At 44.1% G+C, this 25949-nt stretch overlaps 1 protein-coding gene across 1 annotated transcript in view; it reads left to right on the top strand.

Annotated features, from left to right (window-relative positions):
- Positions 1-17721: 17721 nt before the first annotated feature.
- The window catches only part of TBC1D2 (TBC1 domain family member 2), a 42996-nt gene continuing 34768 nt past the window's right edge, over positions 17722-25949 (top strand). The window contains 3 exon segments of the mRNA XM_005905983.3: positions 17722-18267; positions 20928-21069; positions 25438-25585. Coding sequence (XP_005906045.2) covers positions 17893-18267; positions 20928-21069; positions 25438-25585 — 665 coding nt within the window. The 5' untranslated portion in view covers positions 17722-17892.

Here is a 25949-nt window from a genome sequence, read left to right as displayed (position 1 = left end):
TTGAAGAGCTGTCAGTTGGGCAGGCTTTGATTTTGAGGTCATGCTCAAGGTCTCTGCTCTGGTCCACCACACCCTAACAGGAGAGTTAGAGCCCTCCACCAAGAGGAAGAACATTTGCTTTCCCTCCATCTGAATTCCAATGCAAAAGACCTAGGGTAGTACTTGAAACCACAGGGATACCTTTTAAAATGCATTAGGTAACTTGCTTTATTATACAGCGAGTTACCTAAATATGTTCAAACTAAATGTAAACTCATGCTTATATCTTCCATATAAAAGCCAAATAGACTTATGACTTAAATGCACAGAAAATGACAAGACCAATAAAAACATCTTAACAACACAGATTTAAAGGAATAAATGAGGTTTTGCTGAAAAATAAGTTGCAGCTCTTAACACAAGCACAGTACCAACTGTTCCCAGGCGTGTCTCTTTGAGTTCAGCCTGCCTGGTGTGATAACTCAATTATCACACTGCTTTTCTTTATTTAAACTACTGTGAAAACTTCATTTATTCAGCACACTGTAATATCATTTGGCCTTCGCTCAACTCTAACACATCACTTCTCTATTAAATCCACCTTTGTTTTTTTCTCATGAGCTACAGACAATCGTGGGGCCATCCAGATAATACACACAAATCGAATGGTGATTGAGTGTTGATGCTCATTAAGCACTAGGCGCAGGGCTTTGCAAGCATAATCTCACCTAGATCTCACAGGGACCCCAGAGTAGGAATGATTATTGCCACACTTCTGCAGCTAAAGGCACTCAGGCACAGGGTGTGAGTGCTGTCCTGTATCACACAGCTGGGATGGACAGAGGAAATTTGAACACATCAGTCCAAGGCCGGAATACACCCTTTATACTTTTTAAATAGCCTAGGGGTTCCCTGGTGGCTCAGAGGGTAAAGAATCCACCTGCAATGCGGGAGACCTGGGTTCGATCCCTGGGTTGGGAAGATCCCCTGGAAGAGGGTATGGCAACCCACTCCAGTCTTCTTGCCTGAAGAATCCCCATGGACAGAAGAGCCTGGCAGGCTACAGTCCATGGAGTCGCAAAGAGTCAGGACATAACTAAAGTAACTGAGCACAGCACAACAAATAGCCTCAACAGAATTAGCTGGACTCAGATGACCCAGAATATACCTATTTAATTTGTTTTAGATGATCTTAACGGAGAAGGCAATGGCACCCCACTCCAGTACTCTTGCCTGGAAAATCCCATGGATGGAGGAGCCTGGAAGGCTGCAGTCCATGGGGTCGCTGAGGGTCGGACACGACTAAGCGACTTCACTTTCACTTTTGACTTTCATGCATTGGAGAAGGAAATGGCAACCCACTCCAGTGTTTTTGCCTGGAGAATCCCAGGGACGGGGGAGCCTGGTGGGCTGCTGTCTATGGGGTCGCACAGAGTCGGACACGACTGAAGTGACTTAGCAGCAGATGATCTTAAAATGAAAACACAGGTAAACCTATTTGTGGTTACCTCCCACAAGAAGCCTGCACAAGCCCCCGGCCTAATCTCACCCACCAAGGGGCAGACACCAGAAGCAAGAAGACGTACAATCCTGCACTTTGCAGAAAGGAGTCCACAAATACAGAAAGTTGAACAAAATTAGATAACAGAGAAATATGTTCCAAACAAAGGAACAAGAGAAAACCCCAGAAGAATAACTAAGTGAAGTGAAGATAGGCAATCTGCCTGAAAAAGAACTCAGAACAATGATGATCCAAGATCTCAGAAAAAGAATGGAGGTAGAGACCAAGAAAATACAAAAAGTATTTAGCAAAAAGCTAGAAGATTTAAAGAACAAACAGACATGAACAATAACTGAAATGAAAAATACACTAGAAGGAATCAATAGCAGAATAAATGGGGCAGAACAATTAAATGACCTGGGAAACAGACTAATGGAAATCACTGCTGTGGAATAGAATAAAGAAAATAGAATGACAAGAAATGAGGTTAGTCTAAGAAATCTGTGGGACAACATTAAATGCATCAACATTCATATTATAGGGGTCTCAGAAGGAGAAGAAAGAAAGGACCTGAGAAAATATTTGAAGAGATTTTTAAAATGTGAAAAACTCACTGACATGTGAAAAATTCCCTGACATGGCAAAAGAAACAGTCACCCAAGTCCAGGAAGCGCAGAGTCCCAGGCAGGATAGACCAAAAAGGAACACAGCAAGACACATAATAATCAACCTGACAAAAATGAAAGACAAAGAAAAAAAATATTAAAAGCAACAAATAACATACAAAGGAATTACCATAAGGTTATCAGCTGATTTCTCAGCAGAAATCATGCAGGCCAGTAGGAAGTGGCACGATATATATTTCAAGTGATGAAAGGGAAGAACCTACAACCAAGAATACTCTACACCCAGCAAAGCTCTCATTCAGATTCAACAGAGAAATCAAAAGGTTTACAGACAAGCAAAAGCTAACAGAATTCAGCACTATCAGACCAGCTCTGCAACAAATGCTAAAGGAACTTCTCTAACAACTTTTCTAGAAACAAGAGAATTAAAATGGAAAAGCCCATTGGTAAAAGCAAACATACAGTAGAGATAGGAAATCATGTGCATACAAATATGGTATCAAAGCCAGCAAGGTTTTATACTCTCTCATGAGGAGAATACAAATGCATAACATTGGAAATGCAGTTGAAATTAAGAGATAACCAACTTAAAACAATCTTGTATATATACAGACTGCTATATCAAAATTTCATGTTAACTGCAAACCAAAAATCTAAAACAGATACACACACACACAAAAGAAAAAGCAATCCCTGATGGTCAAGGAGTTCCCTGGCAGTCCAGTAGTTAGGACTTGGCGCTTTCACTGTGGGAGCCTGGGTTCAATCTCTGGTTAGGGAACTAAGATCCCGCAAGCCACAAGGGCATAACCCAAAAAAAAAAAAAAAAAAAAAAGAGTCATCAGATTACAAGATAACAAAAGAAAAAGGAAATTAAAAAAAAAAAAAAAAAACAGCTACAAAAACAAATCCAAAGCATTTAACAAAATGGCAACAAGAACAAACATATCAATAACTACCTTAAGTGTAAATACAGTAAATGCTCCAACCAGAAGACAGAGACTGGCTGAATGGATACAGAACCAAGACTCATATATATGCTGTCTACAGGAGACTTGGAGAAGGCAATGGCACCCTACTCCAGTACTCTTGCCTGGAAAATCCCATGGACGGAGGAGCCTGGTAGGCTGCAGTCCATGGGGTCTCGAAGAGTCAGATGTGACTGAGTGACTTCACTTTTACTTTTCACTTTCATGCATTGGAGAAGGAAATGGCAACCCACTCGTGTTCTTGCCTGGAGAATCCCAGGGACAGAGAAGCCTGGTAGGAGGCCGTCTATGGGGTCCCACAGAGTCGGACACGACTGAAGTGACTTAGCAACAGTAGCAGCAGCACAGGAGACTCACTTCAGATCTAAGGATACAAAGTGAGGGGATACAAAAAAGTATGCCATGCAAATGGAAATGAAAATTGGAGTAGCAATACTCATACCGGACAAAATAGACTTTAAATAAAGACTGCTGTATGAAGGACTTCCCTGGTGGTATAGTGGTTAAGAATCCACCTTCCAATGCAGGGGACTTGGGTTCAATCCCTGGTTGGGGAACTAAGATCCCATTAGCCACAATGAGAGAAGTCCACACACCACCATGAGAGAAGCCCACGAGCAGCAAAAAAGATCCAGTGCAGCCAGGGAAGAAAAACCACAATGAGATACCACCTCACACCAGTCAAAATGGCCATCATTAAAAAGTCTACAAATAATAGATGCTGGAGAGGGTGTGGAGAAAAGGGAAGCTGTTGGGAGGAAGATAAACTGGTGCAATCATTATAGAAAACAGTCTGTAGATTCCTCAAAAAACTAAAGTTGCCATATGATACAGCAATCCCATTCCTGGGCATATACCCAGACAAAATAATTCGAAAAGATACACGTACCCTGTGTTCACAGCAGCACTATTTACAATAGCCAAGACACGGAAGCAACCGAAACGTCCATCAACAAATCAACGGATAAAGAAGACGTGTTACATATATAAGCAATGTAATATGACTCAGGAATAAAAAAGAATGAAACAATTTCATTTGCAGCAACATGAATGGACCTAGAAATTACCCTGTTAAGCCAAGTCAGTCAGAAAGACAAATACCATTTGATATCACTTATATGTGGAATCTAAACTACCACACAAATGAACATATCTATGAAACAGAAACAGACATTCATAGAGAACAGACTTGTGATTCCCAAGGGAAGGGAGGTGGCGGAAGGAAGGATTTGGAGTTTGAGATTATTAACAGCAGATGCAAACTAGTAGTACATATAGGATGGATAAACAAGGTCCTACTGTATAGCATAAGGAAGTATATTCAATATCCTGTGATAAACCAGAATGAAAAAGAATATGAAAAAGAACATATGCTGCTACTGCTGCTGCTAAGTCGCTTCAGTCGTGTCTGACTCTGTGCGACCCCATGGACTGCAGCCCACCAGGCTTCTCCGTCCACGGGATTCTCCAGGTAAGAACACTGGAGTGGGTTGCCATTTCCTTCTCCAATGCATGAAAGTGAAAAGTGAAAGTGAAGTCACTCAGTCGTGTCCGACTCTTAGCGACCCCATGGACTGCAGCCTACCAGACTCCTCCGTCCATGGGATTTTTTGGGCAACAGTACTGGAGTGGGGTGCCATTGCCTTCTCCCAAAAGAACATATATATATATGTATAAAACTGAGTCACTCTGCTATACAGCAGAAGTTAATTCAACACTAAATCAACTATACTTCAAAAAAGTTTTTTTAAAAAGAGGAAACCCATGCATTGAACCCCTTCCCTCTCACAACTTCATGCTACAATGGCTCACCCAATAGGGGGAAATCCATATAACAATTCTACCTAGACCATTTCTTGAAACTAGAGAAAGTGTCTCATGCACATTTATCAAAACTCAAGCAGTCTGCACTGTATGGGAAGAACCCGGGGAAGGGAGAAAATCCAAGCCACCCTCTTCCCACTGTTTGCAGAGGTTACTTCAAAGTAACTTCTAACTTAGCACTGGGAAAGCATGGTGGAATGCTACCAGCATTTCTGGATTTGATTTTAGAGCCTCCATTCCGAGTTCAAAGGGCCACCAGATGTGAGGCTGTTATCTTAATGCAGGGCCTATACGGAGTTGTGATTTCATGTGATTTCTGCAGAGCAGACCCAACATGCACGTTCACTCACTAATCACTTCTGACCCCATACATACAGCCTGAAGGATGGTAGAGTGCGGACTGGTGGTCAAAAGTAGAGGAAGTAAAAAGTGTAGAGTTCATGGAGCAACAGCCATCGCTTTCCCATGCCCTAGGGAGCAGGGTGGGCATTAGACATGTTCTCCTACCCCTGTAAGACTAGGGGCACCCCAAGTATTTGTACATACCTTCTCCCCTTCAGTAATAAAGGACTGGCAACACTTTTTACCTTCAATTTCAGAACCATTGGACTGCCCAATGCCTAGAGCTGGTGCTGCTAGAGTGTGGAGAAAGGGGTTAGAAAAAGATGGCCCAGCCTGAGGGGAGGAGGAGGGCCAAGGTAGCCAGTAGCATTCCCATAAAGTGGATTAAAATAGGATATAGGTTTCCCATGGGCTGAATGGACAATGAGGAAGGTTCTGGGGGTTTCAGCTATCTTAAGAGGCTGAGGAAAGAGGAGAAGGCTGAACTTCCAGAGTAGGCTTCTGTATCTCCTTCTGTTCTGAGCATCTCAGGGTCCCAGGGTAAACACCTATCAACTTCAAAGAAACTCCTTTCTCAGTAAAACCCCTCCACTTTTCCAGATGGCTTTGCAAAAGTGAGATCTTTCTTTCCCCATTCTCTGATGGACCCAAAATATGTCAAAGGAGGAAGATAGGACTTGGCAGGACAGATGTCCCTATTTGCTTGGCCTCTTAGAGATCAAAGTTCCAAAGTGTGTACAAGGGCTGCCTTACCCTTATACCTACAGTTCTCATCATGAAGCTTCTGGACAAGCAGCTCTGGAGGACAGGAACCAGAGAGTGAGGCCCAGAAACCATGTCATGTCACAGCTGAAGAAAGACGGGGGGAGCGGGGAAGCCCAGCATGACAACTATTACCTCCTGTGGGAAGTCATCATCTAGCAAAGATGTGTCTTACTCCTCATCTCTACAAAGGGACAAAGGAGGACAACCTGCAGCCAGTTCAAAGAGACAGTTTCGGTTCAGCAGAGAGCCTCATGAGAAGTGGCCACTCTCCGGAAGTGTTCAAATAGGGAGGCTAGACAGGGAATCCCTATATCAGGTGAGAAGTTGGAATGCATAAGCCCAAAGACCTTTGTTTGGAGGTTGCAAACTGGTGACATGCATGTCATATGGGGCAAACAGATGTACTTGCTCTTATTTGTACACTGTTTGCCTTCAGAGTGTTTTGTTGTTGCTATTGGAAACAGAGCTGAGCAGAGATGCCCCTTTCCACAGGTCTTATGTTCTTTAGCTCACCATGGCCAGCACCACTCCCCACTCTACCCAATAGCACAGCCAAGTGTCCACTGGCATTTATTACTCTGCCTGCACTACAGGGTTTTCCCCTTGTACTCAACCCACTTAACCCATGTATATTATTACTTGCCTTTTCTCTGCAGGTGAGTGATCAAGTGACTTTGGCTGTATTCTACTCTCAATCTTCACTTGAAACAGTAGGATAGAGCTATGTTATCTCAATTCTCCCTCTCCCCCTGTGCTCCCAAAGATTTGCAGTGCATGTGAACAGCAGAGAAAATCACCAAATGGCTGTTTGCACTCAGCCCTGGAGCGAGATTCCCAATAACCCAATGAAAAGGAGAAAGGCAGCTCCTGAAACGTGCATGGACTAACGGGTCATGCGCCCATCACCATGCACACCACCTCCAGGACAGTGACCACTTTATGTTTTTCAGTTCAGTTCAGTTGCTCTGTTGTGTCCGACTCTTTGTGACCTCAGGACTGTAGCACGCCAGGCTTCCCTGTCCCTCACCAACTCCCGGAGCCTGCTCAAATTCATGTCCATCAAGTCGGTGATGCCATCCAACCATCTCATCCTCTGTTGTCCCCTTCTCCTCCTGTCTTCAATCTTGCCCAGCATCAGGGTCTTTTCCAATGAGTCAGTTCTTCACATCAAGTGGCCAAAATATTGGAGCTTCAGCATCAGCCCTTCCAATAATATTCAGGACCGATTTCCTTTAGGATTGACTGGTTTGATCTCGTGCAGTCCAAAGGACTCTCAAGAGTCTTCTCCAACACCACAGTTCAAAAGCATTTACATTTTTAAAGAAACATTATTCCTCCTTGAAGGGAGATTACCATCTAGTTGACTACCTTTTAGAAGAGTTCAGAGCACCCTGTTAATGACCTGCAATAAATAGAAAAACTATCTTATCTGCTAGACTGAAATAAAAATTAGAGATTTTGGACAATGATCTGGATCAAATGAATGTTGAGAGTCCTACTAGCTCAAAAAACCTATGATTCCTAAAACTCATACTAATAATAGTAGCCAACACTTACTACATGCTTTCTATAGGCCAGACACTGTGTAAGCACTTTAGGTGGTTTATCTCACATGTAAAAACACTACAGAAGAGGTATTAAGATTATCCTTAGTTATAACTGAATCATTTTGCTGTATACTTGAAACTAACTCAACATTGTAAATTAACTGTGAAAAGTGAAGTCGCTCAGTCGTGTCCGACTCTTTGCAACCCCATGGACCCTCTGTCCATGGGATTTTCCAGGCAATAGTCCTGGAGTGGATTGCCATTTCCTTCTCCAGTGGATCTTCCCGACCCAGGGATGGAACCCAGGTCTCCTGCATTGTAGACAGACGCTTTACTGTCTGAGCCACCAGGGAAGCCAAATGGGACTCAGATGGGCTCAGACGGTAAAGTGTCTATCTACAATCCGGGAGACCCAGGTTCGATCCCTGGGTTGGGAAGATCCCCTGGAGAAGGAAATAGCAATCCACTCCAGGACTATTGCCTGGAAAATCCCATGGACAGAGGAGCCTGGTAGGCTACAGTCCATGGGGTCACAAAGAGTCAGATAGGACTGAGCAAATTAACTGTACTTCAAACAAAAAAATATACTTTTTAATTTCTTAAAAAAGATTATCCTCAGATATACAGAAGAAGAAACTCAGGCACAGAGAGATTAAGTAACTTGTCCAAAGTCACACATCTAGTGATGATAGGGCCAGAATTTAAATCCAGACAGTCTAACTCCAGAGACACTAGAGAAGAAATGATGACAGTGCCAGATTTGATAGTTTCCCATAGGAATTTCTTTTCCCTACCCATTAACTGATGTGGCTACATTTCTGGCCAAGCCCACCAAGAACACAAAATACAAGAGGTTCGGATTTTCATTTCTCTGGTTTACAAATCTGTGAAAATTAAACAAAAAATACTCTCCCACATTATTTGATTCTTTAAAATATAAAACAATTAAAAAGGAAAGTTTCCTTGGAACTGAAGTTGCTTTTCCAGAATCTGGTTTACATTCAGAATTCGAAAGGGAATATAAAATAAAACTGTTCAATGTCAGGTCATTTCTTTCAAGAGTCTACAACTAAATGCTGTGCAGTGTGGGCTGGACACATGGAACTGAGTTTCCATTATGTTCAATCATGCAAAATTTGATCAATGTAGTGGACATTTGTTATGTTACAGTGACCCTGCCAGGTAGCTGGGAAGCCTATCTTAACTTCTGAGATCATGTGACATTATGAAGTATACATCCAAAACTAAACATTGTTTCTCTGTCTGCCTACTTCAATATTTTAATAGGAAAACTGTCAGTGAGAATCTTATTTGCAAATGATTTGTGTGTTTAAATAAAACTAAAAAATAAATTTAAATAAAATTCCCTTAAAATTATGTATTTGGGAAAACTAGACAGCTACATGCAAAAATAACCAAACTGGAATACTTTCTCACACCATGCACAAGAATAAACTCAAAATGGATTAAAGACTTAAAAAAACATAGGCAGTATGCTCTTTGACATCAATCTTAGCAGCATTTGTTTCTTTTTTTGGACGTTTCCTTAGGCAAGGGAAACAAAACCAAAGTAAACAAATGAGACTACTTCAAACCAAGAAACTTTTGCACAGTGAAGGACACTATCAACAAAACAAAAAGGGTGCCAACTGAATGAAAGAAAATATTTACAAGCAACTTATATGATAAGGGGTTAAGATTCAAAATACACAAATAACTCATACAACCCAACATTTAAAAAACAAGCAATCCAATTAATAAATGGGCAGCAGAGATCTGAACAGACATTTTTCCAAATAAGACATACAGATGGCCAACAAGCATATGAAAAGATGCCCAATATCATAATCATCAGGGAAATGCAAATTAAAATTACAATGAGCTATCACCTCACCCATAGGAATGGCTATTATAAAAAAGATAACAAATAGTAAGTGTTGGTAAAGTTGTGCAGAAGAGAGAACCCTCATGCACTGTTGGTGAGAATGTAAATTGGTGCAGCCACTAGGAGATTCCTCAAAAAATTAAAAATAGAACTACCATACAATCCAGCAAACACTAATTTGAAAACAATACGTGCACCTCTATGTTCACTGCAGCATTATTTATAATAGCTAAGATATGAAACCAAGCTAAGTGCCCATCAACAGATGAATGGATAAAGATCTGGCATATATACACAATGGAATATTACATAGCCACAAAAAGGAATGAAATCTTGCCATTAGTGACAACACAGATAAAGCTAGGCCATTATGCTAAGTAAAAACAAAATCAGACAGAGAAAAGTAAACACTGTATGATTTCACTTACATGCAGAATCTAAAAAAAGAAAAGTGGGACTTCCCTGACAATCCAGTGGTTAAGTCTCCTAGCTTCCACTACAGGGGGCACAGGTTTGATCCATGGTTGGGGAACTAAGATCCTTCATGCCAGGTGGTGTGGCAAAAAAAATAAACTAAATAAAACAAATTAACAAATATAACAAAAGAGAAACAGGGTTTTTGAAACAGATGCAAAAAACAAACAGGTGGTTGCGAGAGAAGAGGGGGTTGAGGGGGGGAGAGAAATAGGTGAGGGAGATTTAAGAGGTACAAGCTTCCAGTTGCAAAATAGATGAGTCACAAGAATGCAATGTACAGTCTGGGGGATATAATCAATAATTATTTAATCTTTGTATGGGGACAGAGTATAAATAGATTTACTGCAGTGATCATTTTGAAATGTACTGAAATATCAAATCACTATGTTGTGTATAAGAAACTAACAGTTTCTTAAGTCAATTATACTTCAAAAACAAACTCATAAAAAGAGATTAGATTTATGGTTGTCAGAAGTAGGGTATGGGGGGGAATGGACGAAGGAAGTCAAAGGTACAAAATTCCAGTTATAAGATAAATAGGTACTAGGGATAAAATGTCCATGATACAGATAATTAATACTGCTGTATGTATGTTATATATGAAAGTTAAGAGAGTAAATCCTGAATTCTCTTTACAAGGAAAAAATATATTTCCATTAAATTTTCTATTTAATTCTGTAACTACATGAGATAATGGATGTTCCTAAACTTATTATAATAATAATTTCATGATGTATGTAACTCAAATTATTATGCTATACACCTTAAATTTATTCAGTGCTATAAGTCAATTATATCTCAGTAAAAGGAGAAGGCAATGGCACCCCACTCCAGTACTCTTGCCTGGCAAATCCCATGGATAGAGGAGCCTGGTAGGCCGTAGTCCATGGGGTTGCTAGGAGTCAGACATGACTGAGCAACTTCACTTTCACTTTCATGCACTGGAGAAGGAAATGGCAACCCGCTCCAGTGTTCTTGCCTGGAGAATCCCAGGGACGGGGGATCCTGGTGGGCTGCCGTCTCTGGGGTCGAACAGAGTCGGACATGACTGAAGCAACTTAGCAGCAGCAACAGCAACACTGAAAGAACAAAATCATAAATATATTTAAAAATAAAAACTGTCAAATAAACATTAATTCTCTGGGCTTATTATCAATTGAAAATATTACTCAAAAATAAATGTTAGACATTATATGATGACATTTTCCTGACCAGAAAGCCTAAAATTTTTAAATCATATTTTAAATAAGACTACTCCTTCCTTAATAAGAGAACTGAAATTGTCCCAAAGTATTAATAAATAAAAAAACTCAATATTGAAGGCAACTCCAAATTACTTAATAAAAAATGTTCATTAGTGCATGTAATAAACTCTTATATTGAATACAAAGACATACATGATTTTGTTAAAAGAAAATGTTTCACTACTCTTCACTAAAAAACAGGCTGAAGGAATATGTAAAGTATATATGTTTTAAAGATGTCAAATTATTAACCTTCCTCTTTACAATATATTGTGGGGAAAGGGAACATGATTTGGTGCCTCTTTTAAGCCCTTTGAGGCTTCCCTTGTGGCTCAGCTGGTAAAGAATCTGCCTGCAATGTGGGAGACCTGGGTTGGATCCCTGGGTTGGGAAGATCCCCTCGAGAAGGGAAAGTCTACCCACCCCAGTATTCTGGCCTGGAGAATTCCATGGACTGTACAGTCCATGGGGTCACAAAGAGTTGGACACCACTGAGCGACTTTTACTTTACTTTAAGCCCTTTAGCAAATGACCCTGTTTAGTTCAGTTGCTCAGTCGTGCCCAACTCTTTGCAATCCTATGGACTGCAGCACGCCAGGCCTCCCTACCCATCACCAACTCCCGGAGTTTACTCAAATTCATGTCCATTGAGCCGGTGATGCCATCCAACCATCTCATCCTCTGTCATCCCTTTCTCCTCCTGCCTTCAATCTTTCCCAGCATCAGGGTCTTTTCAAATGAGTCAGCTCTTCGCATCAGGTGGCCAAAGTATTGGAGTTTCAGCTTCAGCATCAGTCCTTCCAATGAATATTCAGGACTGATTTCCTTTAGGATGGACTGGTTGGATCTCCTTGCAGTCCAAGGGACTCTCAAGAGTCTTCTCCAACACCACAGTTCAAAAGCATCAATTCTTCGGCGCTCAGCTTTCTTCACAGTCTAACTCTCACATCCGTACGTGACCACTGGAAAAACCATAGCCTTGACTAGATGGACCTTTGTTGGCAAAATAATGTCTCTGCTTTTTAATATGCTGTCTAGGTTGGTCATAACTTTTCTTTCAAGGAGCAAGTGTCTTTTAGTTTCATGGCTGCAGTCACCATCTGCAGTGATTTTGGAGCCCCAAAAGATAAAAATCTGTCACTGTTTCCACTGTTTCCCCATCTATTTGCCATGAAGTGATGGAACCAGATGCCATGATCTTCATTCTCTGAATGTTGAGTTTTAAGCCACCTTTTTCAGAGCCTGGGAACGCCCAATATACCCCAGGATAGTACACCACAGAGGCCACAAGGTGTCGCTTTCTGACAACCTCTAGCTTTGCAGCACACACTATTCTTCAAGGGGAAGGATGTTATTAAATTTTGAAGGGGAAGAAGAGGAAGGATGTTACTATATTTTCATGCAATAACCAGAAGTGCATCCACTAGAACACACAGCAATTAATGCATCCAGATTAACAGAAGTTTCCCTCTAACATCCCTAAACCTAAAACTTAAATCTATTTTTACCGTCTTCATCTTCTTTTCCCCTGGAGCAACCCAGAGCATGTTTTTCTGTTTTTTACAACTTGAGGGATCCAAGTTCCTTGACTGGGGATGGAACTCGTGCCCACTGCTGTGGAAGCACAGAGGCCCAACCACTGGCCCACCACGGAATTCCCACCATGAGCATGTTAACATTACTGCAGATTAGGGATACCAACCCCTAAATTTTCCATAGTTACTTTTTAGTCTTCACAAACACTCAATGGGATGCCCTGAGGAGGAATTGTTATCCTTATTTTACTGATGAGGAAACCAAAGCCCAGAGAGGTTATAACGGGCCAATGAAAATTCCAGTGACCAGGTTTCCCGACACATAGCACCCCAGCTGGGGCCTGTAACCCTGCCTCTCCTCCATCCCTCGGCGTGGAAGTGGTTGGGAGTAGGGTTCCACTGTTCAGCTTTTTAGAAATTAATGTAAAATACTTTATATTAAACTGATATGAATTTGCAGGTATTTATGTTTATAAAATAAAGTTTCAGAGGGTTTTCATGGCTGCTCTAATTCATTATGAACTGTGCTGTGATGGGTTTCCAAGGAAGCTCTCTGTTGTTCAGGGAATGTATTAGTTTGCTAGGATTGCCCTAAAGAAACACTGGGCTTTAAACAACAGAAATTAATTTTCTCACAATTGTGGAGGCTAGAAATCCATCATCAAGGTGTCAACAGGGCTATTTCTTTTGAGGCCACTCTTCTTGGTTGGTAGATGGCTGTCTTCCCCAGATCTTAGCACCCATGCATGTGTGGGTGTGTATGTGTGTGTCAATCTCTTCTTATAAAGACATGAGTCAAACTGGAGTAGGGCCCACCTTACTGACTTCATTTTACCTTAATTACCTCTTTAAAGGTCCTATCTCCAAACACTGTCACATTCTGAGATACTGGGGTTGGAATTTCAACATACGAATTTAAGGGTGACAATTCAACCTGTAACAGGATGAAAAAGTTGAGAAACGTTCAATACCCCTTCCAACTCTTTACCCACAAGAATGGCAGTGTTCTAGTCTATGTCCCAAGATCACACGATTAATAATCATTGGTGCTAGAATTCAAATACTGGAGGTCCATATGACACCAGTGACTAAGCATTCAAGCTGAATATTGATAAGCACAGCTTTTACTGCCTTTAACTTCCTCCACCAAATAGTTCATAATGGCAGCTACTTTCCTTTTTACCCAATAGCTATTTAGAAAATTTGTTTTTACTTCCAAGAGATTAGATTGGTTAACTTTGTTATTATTTTCAAATTTTCATGACAAAGTATTTGCTGGTACGAAATCTTTCTAGATAACAAAAATGTCTCCATGTCAAAATGACATGGAGCATAATATAAAAAAACTAAGTAATCCCTATTTAATTGATTCAACCTTATCATTGTATTCTGATCTCTGTATCTTTGTTTTCTGTGGCTGTCTTCCAGCAAATCTCACAAAGGCTAAAAGTGGTGCTAAAATCTCCAGTTGTAATTGTAGTATTTCCAAGTTTTAAATGATGTGAATTCTACTATATAATCTAACATCCTGTCTGTGGTTTACTGCCTTTTGCCTAGAGATCTTCTTGACTGAGTTTTAATTATAGTTAACATTTACTGTGTCCCACCCTCTGTGCTTGTAGTTTCACACAAATTACTTTAAAACCAAAGTAACTCTAGCAATATTGATCATGTGGATCCAGATTTATGGAAATTGGAATTTATACAGTATTGAAGAAAAATACGGTAATCCAAATCCTGAAGGATGACGCTGTGAAAGTGCTGCACTCAATATGCCAACAAATTTGGAAAACTCAGCAGTGGCCACAAGACTGGAAAAGGTCAGTTTTTATTCCAATCCCAAAGAAAGGCAATGCCAAAGAATGCTCAAACTACCACACAATTGCACTCATCTCACACGCTAGGAAAGTAACGCTCAAAATTCTCCAAGCCAGGCTTCAGCAATACGTGAACCGTGAACTTCCAGATATTCAAGCTGGTTTTAGAAAAGGCAGAGGAACCAGAGATCAAATTGCCAACATTCGCTGGATCATGGAAAAAGCAAGAAAGTTCCAGAAAAACATCTATTTCTGCTTTGTTGACTATGCCAAAGCCTTTGACTGTGTGGATCACAATAAACTGTGGAAAATTCTGAAAGAGGAATACCAGACCACCTGACCTGCCTCTTGTGAAACCTGTATGCAGGTCAGGAAGCAACATTTAGAACTGGACATGGAACAACAGACTGGTTCCAAATAGGAAAAGGAGTACGTCAAGGCTGTATATTGTCACCCTGCTTATTTAACTTATACACAGAGTACATCATGAGAAACGCTGGGCTAGAGGAAGCACAAGCTGGAATCAAGATTGCCGGGAGTAATATCAATAACCTCAGATATGCAGATGACACCACCCTTATGGCAGAAAGTGAAGAAGAACTAAAGAGCCTCTTGATGAAAGTGAAAGAGGAGAGTGAAAAAGTTGGTTTAAAACTCAACATTCAGAAAACTAAGACCATGGCATTCGGTCCCATCACTTCATGGCAAATAGATGGGGTAACACTGGAAACAGAGGCAGATTTTATTTTTCTGGGCTCCAAAATCACTGCAGATGGTGACTACAGCCATGAAATTAAAAGACGCTTACTCCGTGGAAGGAAAGTTATGACCAACCTAGATAGCATATTAAAAAGCAGAGACATTGCTTTGCCAACAAAGGTCTGTCTAGTCAAGGTTATGGTTTTTCCAGTAGTCATGTATGGATATAAGAGTTGGACTATAAAGAAAACAGAGTGCCGAAGAATTGATGCTTTTGAACTGTGGTGTTGGAGAAGACTCTTGAGAGTCCCTTGGACAGCAAGGAGATCCAACCAGTCCATCTAAAGGAAATCAGTCCTGGGTGTTTATTGGAAGGACTGATGTTGAAGCTGAAACTCCAATACCTTGGCCACCTGATGCGAAGAGTTGACTCATTGGAAAAGACTCTGATGCTGGGAGGGATTGGGGGCAGGAGGAGAAGGGGACGACAGAGGATGAGATGGTTGGATAGCATCACCGACTCGATGGACATGAGTTTGGGTGAATTCCAGGAGTTGGTGATGGACAGGGAGGCCTGGCGTTCTGCAGTTCATGGAGTCACAAAGAGTGAGAAACAACTGAGCATCTAAGCTGAACTGAATTCAGAAAAGAAGGGAGATCTGTTCCTAACCTGGCAGTGCTAGTCCTTGTAGGCAGTGGCACAAGCCATGTAAGGATCCCTGGAGGAATAACCTCGGGAGCAACCTCTACCAACATTGGTAATAGGTCCTAACCCTGATACCCAACTGGAAGGAATGACTGACTATACCAGGAACCAACTCATAGAAAGGTACACCTGAACTAAATTTGGATTTTATTGCTTTCAAACCCCGCTTTGGCTGGACCAACAGTATAATTAACATATCACTGATTTTGTAACTGAAAATTCAGTCCTTCTTCCCAATACAGACTGAAGATAATGGGAAGGTTCTAAGGATAAAGGAAAACGAAATTTATTGATTTGACAGCAAATGAGGACAGTAGCAGACTAACTTCCTGAAAATTACCGTCCTGCTTTCTGGGAGAAACCAGGAGTATTTAAGGAAAGTCTTGAGACTGGGGTTAAAAGGAACAAGCAAAACTAGCAAGAAGGCCCGCCAGCATTAATCAGTAACAAAGAATGCAAATTTAGTTCCCAGCAACACAAGGGGAAGATAGGAAAAACAGTTTTAGAAATCATCTATCAAAACAGTTTTAACCTTGTGGCCCTTTTACAGTTGGGAGGATGTTACTTCTTTTCATTTGCTTATTAAGAGACATTATCCCGTATACTAGGAACTTGGGAAATACTGTTATTATAAATTATAATTTCTGCAGTGAACCTGTATTTAAAAAATTACTGTACTGGCAAAGACAGTCTCAGTCTCTGGGCATAATTTACCCGGAAACGAGAATTTTGTTAAGGATTGGAGAAGGCAATGGCAACCCACTCCAGTATTCTTGCCTGGAAAATCCCATGGATGGAGGAGCCTGGTAGGCTGCAGTCCATGGGGTCGCTAAGAGTCGAGGACGACTGAGCGACTTCACTTTCACTTTTCACTTTCATGCATTGGAGAAGGAAATGGCAACCCACTCCAGTATTCTTGCCTGGAGAATCCCAGGGACAGAGGAGCCTGGTGGGCACAAAGTCGGACACGACTGAAGCGATTTGGCAGCAGCAGCAGAGAAAGAGAAGCTAAAGGGAGAGGAGCTAAGAAAGGGCTAGGGCACCGTGATGCCTCGAAAGAGGTGGACAGAAATGGGTTCTACAGCCTAAGAGAAGAGATGCGCCTGACAGGAGGGAAGGGGAAAAACTTAAGGTCAAGTGGTAGAATGAGACATGAGGTTGAGCGAGTTAATCAGGGCCTATTTGTCTGTGTACACAATTTGCTGAGTCCAGCCCCAGTCAGGCACCGGGTTCCGTCAGGGTAGCAGCCGGACCAGGCGCCCCAGGTAACGCAAGCAGCCAGAAAAGGAGGCTGGGACGGAGGGCGGAGAGGCCGCCGCGGTCAGGGGTGAATCACGAATAAACAGCCGCGGGTACTGAGCCAACGAGCCCCACAAGCCGAGAGCAGTGCCGGATGTGGCGACACTGAGCAGGGCGTCCCTTTCAGCCAATGGCCGCGCGGTCCGCCGTCCGACGGTGACCGGAGCGGTACCTGGGGAGAAAAGGCGGGAGGCCCATGAGGCGCGAGAAAGGACCACCCTTCCACGCCATTACGCGAGTTACCAGAGCAGTGTACCGGAGGACCCGCGTCTCTTTCAGCTTCCCTTCCGCGGGTTAACTAATTCAGAGACACCACGCCTTCAACCTGTGGACTGCCTCATGCCGGAAGCTGCCCCCAGTAAAGATGGCGCACAGGCAACGAGGAAAAGCCTGAAGTAGGCGGGAAAGGAGGAGCCGGCAGAGGGCGTGCCGGGGCCTGTCCTGGCGGCCGAGGCCCGAATGGGCGTGGCCATCCGCCTCTACTGGGCTTTCGATCTATGAGGCTCACAAGCTGCAGCCAACCGAGTCCCTCCGTCGTCTCCTGGAGGCGGGTCGCCACTGGCCCCGCCCCCGTCGGATCACTCCCTTTTGGAAGGTTATCACCTGAGTTTTCAAGATTTGAGTGGGGTTGGGCCACTAACCTCCAGTCCCTCTGCGATGGAGGGCGCGCAGGAGAGCCCCGCGGAGTCTGGTTCCTCCGTCCCGTGGTCCGAAGAGCCTGCTGGCTCGGCCAAGGTTCCCGAGGTGTCGCTTTCGGAGGAGTCGGAGGGCTGTACCCGGCCCCTGGAGGCGACCCCCCCAAAGCTTTGTGGATATTTAAGTAAGTTTGGTGGCAAGGGGCCCATCCGGGGCTGGAAATCCCGCTGGTTCTTCTTCGACGAGAGGAAATGTCACCTGTATTATTCGCGGACCGCGCAGGATGCGAATCCGTTGGACAGCATCGACCTCTCCAGTGCGGTGTTTGATTGCAAGGCGGACGCCGAGGAGGGGACTTTCGAAATCAAGACTCCCAACCGGATAATTACCTTGAAGGTAAATGGAGCACTGTTTTCCCTTTTTGGCCGGGATGGGATCCCAGGGCACCGCCGAGCACAGGTGGGTGGTCACAATAAACTTATCATAATCACCGACCCCGATCACCTCAGTGAACCCTGGGTGCCCAGGGTTTTGTGTTTTTCAAAGCGCATTCACACCCATTTCCTCATTAGATTCCTGCAGTAAAGGCCGGGATGATGGACCTATATTACGGATCAAAAAACTGAGTCATAAAGGGGTAAAGGGACTGGTTTGAGTCACACCACTAAAAAGTAGTGTAGCCCACACTTGGAATCTCATAGCTTCCCTACTTCTCAGTACCTTATCAAAACTTTTAGGATACAGTCCATTGGGTTGCAAAACAGTCAGACAAAACTTAACCAGCTTAACAACAAAAAACTAGGCAGTTACCATAACTTTCTTACTTAGGGCTGAAGTATAGTCAAGATAATGAGCTTTACAATCCTCTTTCAAGGCCTGGATTCTGAATTACTTTTCTTGATGTTGTAGCCAAGGGGAATGAATGCTGAGAAAACATTGGCAGAGATTGGGAGATAAACACTTAGGTTTCACTGATCAACCTACATTGTTCATTGAAGCATAGCCAAACCTGTTTTCTCATCAGTAAGTTCTGTTTTATTATCATATTTAACTGGAAAAGCCTGAAGCATTGCAAAGGCCATGTGCTTTGAAATCAGACAGGCTTGGATTCAAATTCTGCATCAGCTACTTACTAACTGTGTGACTCTGGGCAAGGTAACCTCTTAGTACCGAGGTAGTTTGTGAGACTAAAACAAGGTATGTAAGCACCTGGCACATCACAAGTTGCGGAATTAATCTCAGCCTAGACTACTGCTGGCATCTAGTGGGTGCACAATACGTATTTGTTGACTGAGCACACATAGTAACAGAACCAAGGTCAGAAACTTCTTGTCCAGTGAAAGTGCCTAGAACTTAACTGGAAAGAAAGATTGGTGTGGGCTAGGAGTTCTGAAATTCACACTCAGAGAGGAGTGTGCCAGTAGACTGCTTCCCTCCCACCTCTACTTCCAGCCAATGGAGAATCTATTGAGCCCCCTGCATATAGCTCACAGCTTTTAGTTGCACTTTAATGACTAGGCCAGTCTTGTGACCAGGCTGCAGTGGGGGGTGGGTGACAGTCCATCAGGAGAAAATGATGGCTGAGCTGTAGCATTGGGGAAGGAGACATATGCAGGTGGCTATGGATATGAGAGAGGAGTCAAGGATGGCTTGTGTAACTGGCTGACTGCCTGGTTGGGCCAGTCACTGACAGGAGGGAACCCCAATTGAGGAAACAACAGGACATGCAGTCATATGTCCCCTTGGTAGATTCTTAAGTTTCAAGAGGAGAGGGGCCATGTGGGCTCACCAGTGTCTCCACTGCCTACCACAGTCCCTGACACATACCATAGATGCTCAATATACACATGTCCAGAGAATTAATAAAATGGGATGTTTGGGTATGAGTGGGAGTTTGTGAGCACAAGGTCATGGTGAAGCCCTGGAAGAAGCTGAGGTCTCTCAGGGAAAGCTTTGACATATAGAAAGAGAATGGTGGACAGCATTTTATCTGATTTGATCCCTCCATGGCAGGCTGAGGGCCCCTCTCATGGAGCCTCCTGCCTTCTGCACACCTCACCCCCGGCCCTCTTGAGAAGAGGGCTTGCCCTGGCTGCTTGCTTATATTCTCACACGGCCTTGACTGTGGTCATCTCTGTGAGGCTTACCTTCCAATCCTAGCGAGCTGCCCAGCTTCTGCAGCCCATCTGATCCCAGGCCTTCTCTCTGTAAGTCACACTCTCCTGGCCATAAATTATAACAGGTCTCTGGCTTAGAAGTGGGAGACCTGGGTTCTGGGACCAGCTCTACCACCACCTGCCTGGGCCACCTCACAGCCTTAGTTTCTCCAAGTTTCTCCATCTATAGCAGGGGCCAAGCACTCCTGCCCTGCTTCCCCAGTGGAGGATCAGGCAACGTAATGGATGTGAGAGTAGGTGTGTGGACCATCCAGTATCGGGGGACTGATGACCAGTGTCAGGTGTACCTTGTGTGGGCTGCCTGGAGGTGCCACTGAATTGTTGTTGAGTGCACGTGACTTTCCAGGTCCCAGTCGTATCATCCTCAGAAAGGGGGGGATTCTCCTCACTCCACAAAGTTGACTTGGACACTGAGATGTCACATAAGAAGGTAGTGATGCTACCCGGGCCCCAGCCAAGTCAGAATTTCAAAGCTCTCTCCCTCTCTCTCAATGTCTCCAAACTCTTTTATCCAGTGAGCACATTTGGAGCTCCTGCTGCATGTCAGGAACTCTGCTGGACACTTTCCTTCCCTCATTTCACCCTCATAACCACCTTATGGACCGAGTGTTATCATCACCATAGTACAGATGAAAACACTGAGGCCCAGAAAGGTTAAGATATCTCTGAGTGGAAGATCAGAGCCTGGTTATCTTCTATGACTGAGGAGCATGTGGTGTTTCAAAGATGGGCACCTATCCACAGTGGCAGTGTTTTGTTTTGTTTTTTGTTTTCTCAGGAAGGAGAGAGTTGCCAAACTTCCCATGACCTTCTCACATCCCTCACCCAGTCCCACCGTGTGGGCACAGGGCCTTGCCAACTAACCCTTGTGCTTCTCAGGCTGCCACCAAGCAAGCGATGCTGTACTGGCTGCAGCAGCTGCAGATGAAGCGCTGGGAGTTCCACAACAGCCTGCCTGCACTTCCTGCTGCCCACGACGCTGCCCTGGCTGGGAATGGGCCTGCCCTGCGCCTTGAGCTAGGTACCCAACAGGCTTGCCTTCTATTCATACACCCAGGGCTTTTGGTGACCAAGCCTCTACCCTCCTGTTGGGAGTAAGTGGGAGGAGTCCTCTGCTAAAGAAGCAGAGAGCCAGGGATGTGGCTCAGGATCAGCTAGGGCAACAGTATAGCATCCATGGCAAGAACACAGGCTCTGAGGCCATGCTGGCTGGCTTTAGATCCTCATCCTGTGCAATCTTCGGCAAGTTGCTTAACCTTTCTGAGCTTCAATTTCCTTCCCTGTAAAATGAGGTTAATAAACTATACCTACTTCTTAGGGTTATTATAAGGATTAAATGAATCTACACAGCTTAAGTGGTTGGAATGATGTCTGAGCATTGTCAGAGTTCAGTAGACGTCAGCTAATATTATGATGATAGCAATTATGCAAAGATTTCAAGAACTTTCACAACCTGTGAGGAAGGTTAATGAGAAAATGCAGTTATTGTTGTTGCTTCTGACATAAATGCTTTTGTGCTGTGAGTCGAGTAGATCTGTGATCTTATCCCATGTTTCTGTAGGGCAGAACCTTCACCCCCAGGTGACCCATAAGAACCCAAATCCTAAAACGTCTCAGCATGGAGGAGTCCTGGAGCTCATACCCTCCCACACCCATATTGCAGCCAGGACTGTGACTGGCAGGTTTTAGAACTGAGACAGAAAACCACCCACAGGGCTGTAGCGTGTCTAACATGCTTCACCATTAGTTGACAGGGACCCCCGTGGGCGAGGGCGGGACCTGTGACCAGCCGCCTCCTAGACCCTAGTACCCAGATGCATTACAGACCGAGCTCATCTGCCTTTATCCTTCTCCCCACTTTTCCTTCCCTCAGCCAATGGCCTTCATTTACCATTTGCCCCTTCCTGAATCTCAGCCAGTCCAGTCAGTCGCCTGGGCCGGCGATGTCTGCTTTCTGGCGTGCACGTCAGATCCAGGTGCTCACTGCTATTGTCTTGGGTCAGGCCTCCACTCTTAGCTGGACAACCACAGCAGCCTCCTCTCCAGTGTCTGCGTGTCCCAGCCTGCCACCGCAGACCCCACCTCTTCACTGTAGCCCAAGTGAGCTTTCTCAAATGAGAACCTGAGCCGCACCCCCTTCCATGGCCGCCCTCCATGTCCCAGGCCCAGCTTTTTAGCACCAGATTCAGGCCTTGTCCTTCCTGGTCTCACCTCTGCCTGTGCGCCCAGTGCCTACCTTGTGCTGTGCACTTCAGCAGCACCAGAGGCGTCCCTGCCTACTTTTGTCCACGTGACACATTCCTGCTACACTCTCCGGCCACACTCCACTGTCACCTCCTTGCTAACTTCCTCTTGGCAGCCTTCCAGGACTTTGCCAGCTGGATTCTGTGAGCCCTCAACACTTTTTGCAGACAGTTAACGTTATGTTCTAATCACAGTGTGCTTGTCAGTCTCTGCCCCCTACCCTCCAAAGGTGGGTTCCATGTCTCTGTCACCTGTATCCTCAGTACCTGATGCCCTGCCGGGCACATTGGGTATCTACTGAATGAATGTGTCAGTAAGTATATTGAATTTTATCATTAAGTGAGAAAAGGAATATATAGCCCTTAGCATAAAGCCGGATACATAGTGAATGCTCAGTGCTTGAGAACTGCCCTAATAATGCAGTTACTGAATGTGTCTGTACACTGTCATGGTAAATACTTCTTTTTAATGGTTTATGATAATCATTCATAATTTCCGCAGAGAACCTTCTGTGTGTTTTATGCTGCTAAGCACTTTCTTTGGGGAAGGGTGTGTTTGCTTTTGCTTCTGCGCTTCTCACCCTCCTCTCCCATCTCTGGGAGAGCCAATAGCCCTGACTACGCCAGAACCTGTGGCTGAATGACACAGTTGCCAGATCAACCTCAGACTAGGAGTACCAAGGAAGCCTTCCATTGACAGGATTCCCAAGTGTCCAAAGAACCAGGTTATCAGAAGAATGCCTTTGGTTCAACACACTCAGTGGGCCTCTTCTGGGCCTGCCCCTGCAGTGGATGTCGGGGGAGGGGAGTTGCCTTAATGACCAGGCCCCAGTCTCCTTCGGGGGTGTGGGGGTGGGGCGTGGGGAGGGGGTGGGTTGGGGAATAGGGTGGGGGTAAGATGCAGGAAGCCAGGATGTAGACTTCTCCTCTGAAGCCTTTCTCATCCCACAGCAGCCTCCACCCTCCTGGACACAGGGGCCCTGAGGAACCTTCCCTAGAAAGACATTTCCAGAGTCTTGAGCAAGTTGGCAGACCCCGCTAGAGCAGACTGCCCCACCTCTCCAGCCTCCACCCTTCCTGGGAGGAAGCAGAGGCATGCTCCTAGGGGAGCAAAAACCAACAGACTTGCGTCTGACTTTGAGTCACGGACACTTCATCTTCTTCAAAAGTGTTTAGTCATGTCCTTGAGCAATCTGCAAGGCATGTTCTCTGCGGCCTTTAAGTGTTTATTTTATACACCTTTATTTTAAACACCGTTATTTTATAGTTGCCGTAAACACTGGTCTCTATAAGAGCCATGGAGGATCAAGGGGGAGTCAGCAGATCTATAATAATAATAATAACACTTTGCCAAAGTAGGACACAGTTTACGAAGGACTTTTATGTATATCATCATAGAAATACATATACCACTTACTGACTCTGTTCTCACACTTTACGTGCCTCAAGTTCCCTAATCCTCACAGAGATCTTAGGTAGGTAGTTATTCCCGTTTTGCAGAAGAGGAAACTGAGGCTCGAAGGGGTCAAGAGACCTGTCCAAGGTCACACAGCAAGAAAATGTCAGCACTGAAATTTGAACCCTAGTCTTCAGATTCACACGCACACCCCCCCGACACCCCTCAGGCTGTGGGGGCAACTGGTCATCTGTTCAGGGCCCTTTGGGGAAGCAGCGACCTTCTGGCTAGGCAATTTCATTGTGCTGATTTCTTCAGACTGATGATGTGGCAGTCCCTACAGTTCAGGCAAAAGGAGAATTACAAGTAAATGCTACTGAAAGCTTTTTGTGTGGGCACCTCCCTGAGGGCATGTACACCTCCCTCTCTAGGCTGGAGAGGGGCCCAGAGACCCCAGACCAGAGCCTTGGGTCATATCAGTTCTGTTTTCTATGGGGGCATCTGTCTGGAACTGAACCCATAAAACAGTCCATGCCAAGCCCTCAGCCCTTCAGAGGTGTGCTTGTGTTTTTTATGTTTTTGCACCCATGCCCTCTGTGTAGATGTAGTGCAAAAATAAATTTCCTCTACCCTGCAATCTTTTACTCTCTCAGTGAGAGGGCTCCAAACAAAGAGTGTCTGCTATCCTGTCATCCTCAGGGGCTGCCTGATCAGGGTCATGCCACCCCTCCAGTGGCCTGAGTTCTCTCCCACTTTTTGTAACACTCAAAACTGACCTCGAAATATTTTGCCTCCCTCTCTCTTATACTTCAAATAATGCTTCCTTAGCCTTGAAACCTTCCTTACTATTAAACATTTTGGAGGAAGCAGAACGTATTGGAAACATAGAATACTAGAAGAAAAAGTAACCATAAGCCTATCACCCAGAGACAGCCAATGTTAATGTTATGTCATGGACTCCTGCCTGCCTTTTATTTAAACATATCTCTGATCATATAATAATACAAAAGGCCCTACTTAGCTTTTTTGGCACTCAGTATTGTGTCCCTAAAATTTCCCTGTGTTATAAAATCTCGTTATTAACATCTGCTTTTGATAAATATATATTTTCTGTTTATAAAAGAATCCATGTTTACTGTAGAAAATTTTGGGGTGGGGGGAGAAGTAAACTATAATGAGCATAACCTGCCCACTTCTAACCCCATCATGCAGTTCTGACCTCTGTTAAGATTGCAGAGTGTACTTCTTTGAGACTTTTTCTGGACAGTTGAGATCATACTAGAATCTCAACTTTTTCCACTTTATATCCTGTGGATATTTCCCATATTCCTAAGCATTCTTCATTAGCATTGTTCTCAATGATTGAGTGATAGTCCATTGCCTGAAGGCATCATGATGTGTTTAACCTCTCCCCAGACCCTTAATGTTATTTCTAGTGTGAGGCCAAACAGTGCCAGGATGAACCTCCTGGCTCATAAAGCTTTGTCTGCATCTCCTAGAACTTCTTTGGGATGGATTCTCAGATGTAGAAATATCCACAGTTCTGCAGATTTTTAAGGGGGTTTCCAGGAAGGTTGTCCCAGCAAAACCTTTGGCGAAAAGCCTGCCTCTGGCTGCTGTTAACCTAAAGGGAAGCCTTGCTCTGCAGCTCACAGACTCTCACTTGCTCCCAATCATAACACTGCCCGGCTTGTCTTCCTAAGTGCAGTGACTTAGAGCATGGATGATTTCCCTTTTCTTTGTTCCTCAGAGCAAGAGGAGGAGGAGGAGGAGGCGTTCCTGTGTCCCGTGAAAACGCCCACTGATCTTGTGGGTGTGGCAGCTGCCTGGCAGCCAGTCCATGCCAGGCCCTCGGCCCTTCAGAATATTTCCCTCAAGCACCTGGGAACTGAAATACAGTAAGTGCCATGCAGCTGAGAGGCCTGCCAAGCTGCAGGCAGCCCCTCCTTCAGAGCTTACAGCAATCTGGTATGACTCCCCTGCGGGGAGGTGGACCTGGGTTGGGGGTTAGGCTCTTTATTTTCAATTCATGCCATCATTACTTTAAAATACTACCTTTGTTCTGATTTTTAAAATAGTACACGTTGTCTGTAAGAAATTAGGAACACCCAGAAAGGTATAAATTTTGGAATTACCCGTAGTCCTTTTACCCAGGCAAGCATTCTTAGCACCTCCTTCCTCACATTTTCCGTATACACATGCGCGTTGTTGTTGTTGTTTAGTTCTCAGTCGTGTCCAGCGCTCTTGCGACCCCTGTATACT

This window comes from Bos mutus, chromosome 8 (genome assembly GCF_027580195.1).
Source record: "Bos mutus isolate GX-2022 chromosome 8, NWIPB_WYAK_1.1, whole genome shotgun sequence".
NCBI classification, from domain to species: Eukaryota; Metazoa; Chordata; class Mammalia; order Artiodactyla; family Bovidae; genus Bos; species Bos mutus.
Note: the sequence above shows the minus strand (reverse complement) of the source record. Positions and strands in the feature narration are given on the sequence as shown.